This window comes from Chaetodon auriga, chromosome 17, assembly GCF_051107435.1.
Source record: "Chaetodon auriga isolate fChaAug3 chromosome 17, fChaAug3.hap1, whole genome shotgun sequence".
NCBI lineage: Eukaryota > Metazoa > Chordata > Actinopteri > Chaetodontiformes > Chaetodontidae > Chaetodon > Chaetodon auriga.
In genome coordinates, this window is record NC_135090.1 from 21883686 (window position 1) to 21890000 (window position 6315).

General features: G+C 43.2%; 1 protein-coding gene across 1 annotated transcript in view; it reads right to left on the reverse strand.

Moving 5' to 3' along the window:
- Positions 1–373: 373 nt before the first annotated feature.
- cacng7a (calcium channel, voltage-dependent, gamma subunit 7a) overlaps positions 374–6315 on the reverse strand; it is a 33528-nt gene continuing 27586 nt past the window's right edge. Inside the window, exon 6 of the mRNA XM_076755381.1 lies at positions 374–4571. Coding sequence (XP_076611496.1) covers positions 4065–4571 — 507 coding nt within the window. The 3' untranslated portion in view covers positions 374–4064. The remainder of the gene's footprint in view (positions 4572–6315) is intronic.

The window sequence follows — 6315 nt, forward strand, 5'->3', positions numbered from 1 at the left end:
GCGATTAAGCCATGTAGTTAAAGCAGATTAGCAAAATGAATCAATTTAATCATAATTAGTGACAGGGAAATTAATTGAATGGGTCAGAAGTACCATATATGTCCCACGATGCATTTTGTCAAGCATGCAGTGTGAATGAGCAGTGCCATTATACATCTGCTACAGACAAGGAGATAACCAATTAGATGTGATTTTATTATGTTTCTTTAAGCATTTTAAATTTGCTCGTTAAGCTTCCATCTCAGCTTATTTTACCCAAGAAGTTGGAAGCGAATGATTTTGACTTGTGCACCCCCAAGCTTTCTAAACACTGACTGAAGTGTGTTAAATGAGCAAACAGGATCAAAATATGAACAAAATAATGCAACGGGAGGCTGGAACCAGGCAAGCTTTATTGGTTTTAAACTTAACAAAACACCGCTGGCAGATAAAAACCACACTCCTGCACGAAGCAGGAGTGATGGAAACAAACTCTATTTCACCTCACATGAATAATATGGTCGGTTTTTGAGTATTCTGGTATTGAGTCAGTGGACTCAAAACATGTATGACCATGTAAACTTCTCTACCTTTTAGAATGTAAACTCGTCTTGGGTAGACTGCGTACAGTGTGTTCAGTATGAATATTTACACCTTTATCACAGTTTGAAGAAACATCTGCATCGAACAAAGGAAGTAAACACTTCAGAAAACGGCTCACTGCATCAGAGATCTGCTTCTCTGCTGTGACGTCTGCAGAAAACACTGATTCATTTATGTCAGAAGTCAGCTACATAAATATATCTGCGTGTGTGTGTTTGTGTGTGTGTGTGTGTGTGCGCTCACTACACAGCATGAATGCTCAGCTTTGGCAATTAAAATAAACATCAGCAAAAGCTCTCATACTCAGCTGCTAAATGATTCCCTATTTAATCTCCACATAGCAAATATTCAGAAAAGATGCTAACACCGCAGTTAATTTGCTACACTGTTTTTCGTTAACAGTACATCAGCTTGTAAGCTTCACATTTACCCCCGTAGGTCTAAAAATGGCTACAAACGACGCCCTATGCTGGGCACGGTTTTCAATATGCTACAAAACAAGCTTGAAGTCTTTAAGTCACTGTGCAACATGAGAACGTCGATGGGAATCAAACTGAAAACCTCCTGCTGTCAGCGGCCTTTTTGTCCGTGTGTTGATCTGAAATGTGTCAGACAAAAGAGTGTGGACGGCCCTGACTGTCATTTCAGTCACATGACTTCCTGCATGACGGTAAACACAAAGGTGGGTCAGAAGTGGAGGGTTTTGTATGGTGTCATGGTTTCAGTGGTTTTTCCAAAATTATTACATCATTTCTTAAATCAATCTTTCTTCTTCTCACCAGACAAAGAATCTTTCAATCTTTCCTGAAATAAAGATTATAAGGACGTTTCTAGACAAGATGTAGAATTTCACTCCAAAGAAGTCTGGACTCTGTGTAAAACGTCAATAAAACCAGAATCAATCAGTTTAACAAAGTGTCTCTGAGTCCATGTGTCCTTTATCCAATCATGCATTCACAAAGTGGTGAACTCGCTCCATCCTCGCTGTGATCGACTGAGTCTTTCCAGGATGCCCCTTTCACACCCAATCATGATCCTCTCACCTGCTACCAATGAGCCTGTTTACCTGTGGAACGATCCAAACAGGTGTTTTTGGAGCAACTCTCCCAGTCTGTGAAACGTGTTGCTGCATCAGACTCACAATAAGCAGATATTTACAGAAATCAATGAAGCTGATGAACATTAAATATATTGACTTTGGGCTGTTTTCCGTTGAGTTTACGTCATAAAGGATGAGCGAGGTATCACATTCTGCTTTATTTATGTTTTAAACAGCGTCCTGACTTTTTTTGGAATTGGTTTGTGCATTAATAATCAAAGAGCAGCAGGTAAATTGGAATGAAAGCCGTCTTTCACGCTGCACTCGGGTTTTCAGTTTGCTTCCCACGCGAGCTCGTGTTCGTCAAAGTGCCACGTCTGTACATCTATTCTCTAGATAAACCTTCTGTTTCTAAGTAAAACCAGGAAGAATTCGATTCCATTTCAAATCTGTCAACTCAGGAAGCACATCGTCATTCAAATAAAACAAAACAAGCACTTTACTTCTGGGAATTACTCTGAACAAACCTACAAACTGTCAGAAATAACATCAGCATGTCACCATCCACTGACATTACGGTCACATGTTCTGCAGTCAGTCGGGTCCTGAGCAGGTACATCGAGCTGCTGCACAGCTGCGTTATGTTTTCTAACTGAATGGATTCAAATGGAATCCAATGTGAACCTGGCTTTAAGAGGTCTGGTTTCTCACATCTGCATGTATCATTATGTACACATATATATCTCACATCCACTGCTACAGCGTGGAAGCTCCGAGGCAGCCGTTTTGATTGGGCGACACCGTGGAAGCAGACGGTCCCTGTTGGGTCAGCGCCGCAGAAGCTTTCCCACCGCGCTGGAAAAAAGTCTCTCCGCTACGTCTCGAAATGTCACACATTCATCCCCAAAGCTTCTCTCTCAAAATACAAACAGCTTAGAAAACCCCGAACACCTAAAACACACTGCAGTATTTACACCTCATGATAGTCGTACAGGATTAAGTTTTTCTAACGTTTGTTTCAGCGAGAACGAAGAGTTTTATACAGCTGAAATATAAATCTATGCATGTACAGTTTCCCTCTGACTGTGTGGATGACAGCTGTGGCTCGTGGTACACGGGCAAAAGTTAGAAGCAATACTGATTATTAATAATGTGGATATTATTGATCATACTGGTGTCTTCATGAACAGGGCTGGGAGGTAACCGAATTATAGCTGCTAATTAAACCATTAGGTTACAGTTTTGAGGGCTGGGAAACTTGGTTTTCTGACCACAAACTGAATAAATGAATAAAATGAAATAAATACAGAAATCAAATGAATTTGAACATATTCTGTTTACCAAAATCTTCCCTGACAAGCCTCATCATTCTGAAGAGACTTCAGCGGCTGTTAAGGGTGTGAGTTACCGATGAAACTGTTTCTGAGTGTGAACATCTAAACACTGTGTTTGTATTTTCTTAGTCAAGAAGAAATCTGCTGAGACTACATCTGCTCATGTTGTAAGAGGCTTTTTAAGCTCGGTAACAGACGTGCTGCTCGGTGTTCACAGCGTCACATAATTGGCATTCCTGTCATTTAAGCCTGTGCAGAAAGGTGTTTGAGCATGCAGTGAACCTGCAGGATCACACAGTCTGCAGGCGAGTCGGACCAAATCCAGACAGCCGGTCATGTTTGTGACTCTGTGCTTCAGTCTCGTCATATTAATTTATCTCTCAGCGCATCTTTAAACAGAATCAGATTTAGATTTTGACTGAATCTCCACGACAGAGAAGCACTTCTTTAAAACACCACATTAACAGCAGGTTACTTTTTAAGAGGTCTCATGTTTCAGCATCGTTTAGAAAGAATCGACGGACCCTCCCAGCCGTGTCCAGAATGAGGAGAGATGAGGGATTATTTGTTTGCATCTTTTCCAAGAGAAGCAGGAGGAATCAGTCCTTGATGAAAGGATAACACATTTATCTGGATGTGGCTTTTTGTTCTTTTTGTGAATGGACGGCGTTCTGGGAATGATTCAGCTTCCTGTTAGCCGCGCTGCTTCACACTGTCGCCTGTGTATCACGGCCCCGATGATGAATGTACCCGTCAGAAACCCCACAAACGTCTTGTTGCTGCTAATCATCGTATCCCTCACTCCTCCCCTCCCCTGTTCCCTCCCGGCGTGTCGAAACTTTTGTTGAGTGTCTGTCTTCGTCTCGGGCTCGACATCAGCAGTGAGTCATCCCTCCGCCCACCTGCCTCTCCTCCCTTCTTTTCTTTTCTCCTCTCCTCTTTTTGATCTCCTTAAACCTCGCTCCTTCATCCACTCTGCTGCGTCCCTCCTCCCACACACATCCAGGATACATGATTTGTGTTTGTGTGTTTGTGTGTGTGTGTGAAAGCTGTAACGGAGCCAATCTAATCCCCCCAGTTGTGTTTCCCCTCCCCTCCCCATATGTAGCCTAGCACGGCGAGGCGCTCATTCGCATGTGTGTGTGATAGCGGGGGGGAGGCACGGCTGAGGGCGGCCCCGCCATGGGCAGGGACTGTGGCGGGGGCCCGCTCGGGTGAGGGTGAGGGTGGGCGTGGGCTGCTCTGGGTAGGGTGGAGGTGGCGGCCAGGTGGAGGGGGTGCGGGTAAGAGGAGGAGGTGGAGGAGGAGGAGGCCGGCTGGAGCTGGTAGCTGGCAGCTGACGAAGGCCCAGAGGAAGAGGGCGTCGGCTGGGAGCTGCTGCCCCCCTTGGGCGGCGGCTGCGGTGGCGTCTGGTTGAGCTGGATGGAGATGTCGGACGACACTTCGGAGGCGCTGCGGCCCCGCTGCGGTGGAGGCCAGGAGTCTGGATGGAGGAACTGGCCGCTGTAGTCGCTGCAGTCGGACATGCGGGGGCGGTAGAGGGCGGGATGAGGCCTGTAGAGCTCCTCCTCAGCGTAACGCTTCATGAAGAGGTAGACGGACATGACTCCTGCACCCTGAGACACAGAGACAGTACTGCAACGTCATACACAGTGTCAACACGGGTCAAAACGCAGTAAACTTTAGTGTGCTAGAAATATAACTGAAGCACAGAAAAGTCAGTACTTTATACTTTTTGTGCTTAATTTAAAGTATGTTTAGTATAATATGGATGGCTGTCATTCAGTTCTACTCAGATTTATTAAAAATAAAAATACTAATTCTGCGATACTCAAAGTCGAACTTCAAAGTACTTAAAAAAGTTTACTTTAGTGTAAATGTATCAAATAGTACTTAAGTGTACTTTTAAAGTGTACCCAAATACAAATATTTTTAATAGTAATAAAGTGTTCTTATGAACGTACTTCATCAGGATGCTTAATAAAAGATCACTTTCATTTCACATCATTTGAAGTACATTTCCAACACATTGGTGATATAATACAAACATACTGTTTTGAACGCTCGTGAATCCTGATTTTCACTGGTGTACTTCAGCACAATTAAAGTTTGTAAAACTTATTCAGTATTTTAAAGTGGTACTCAAGGACTACTGGAGTACACTTCAGTATACTTGAAGGCCACAAAAATAGCACAAAGCGTCCTTAGTAAGATCTCCAAAAAGTGTAATTTAAATATTATATAACTGAAGTTTTGGAGATTCGTCCACTCTTTGTTTCTCTGTCTGTTATTTAGCAGGAACAAACAGTTCAGAGTTCTTTCTTTCCACGATGACTAACTGCAGCCCGTCTCATAGTCTGGATTACTCTGCAAACATCTTTTCTCCACACGCTGTGCAGACGCGGGGCAGCATGGCTGTGCGGTACCGCGTCACATCACAGCTGGTGGTTCCAAACACTCTGCTAAACACTTCTACTCTTTAAAGACTACTTGAACACCGGCTGAAAGGCGCTGTGTCACTTCCACTTCTCATTAAATAAGGAAATGAACTCGACACAGAAATCCGTCGAATGCATCCAGTGATTGTCTTTTCTGTTGGTGTGTGTGTTCATGCAGATCCGGATCAGGTTCTCAAAAACTAAAGATTTCTAAACATTTTCCATTAATGACATAAATGATTCTGAAGCCCCAGAGGAGGTCTGCGTACTTGTGGGTGCTTTCTAGTTTTTATTACTGATTTTATTACTTGCTTTTATGCGCTGAACATTTATGTATTTGACTGTTTCCCTCTTGTACTTTATTACTCCTGCAGGCACACTTTCATTGTTCTTTTATGCTTTTATTGTGTTTTATGTCATGCTCTTATGTATATTGAGAAGCAGCATGGGTGGATACTCAAGACAAATTGCACACTGGAGACCATGAAGTTCTTAAAATACAAAGAAATATTTCGAGCCCTTTCACCGACTGACGTTTTGTTTGTAATTGGACATTTAATAAACAGACGTCCTTGCATAGTTTCTGATAGACGGTCTTGCAAATAAAGTGGATCTGATAGATAAATAAATGCATCAAACAGTACTCAGAACGTCTGCTGGGAAACTGAAATGGAAACAGAGAGATAAGAGACCCCCGTCTATATCTATGCATGATAATTCAATCAGCATTACCAGAGGGAATCAAAACGAGCTGCAGACTTTTCAGCAAATTCTCTGATGCAGAAAGCTTTTCTGAAACATCAGAATCAGCACCATCCTCCTCCCTCAACTGCAACACACCACCATCGGGGGGGGGGGGGGGGGATAAATCCACAGTAATTTTACAGAGAGTTTACAAAAAGCTCGGCGCTCCCCGGTGGAA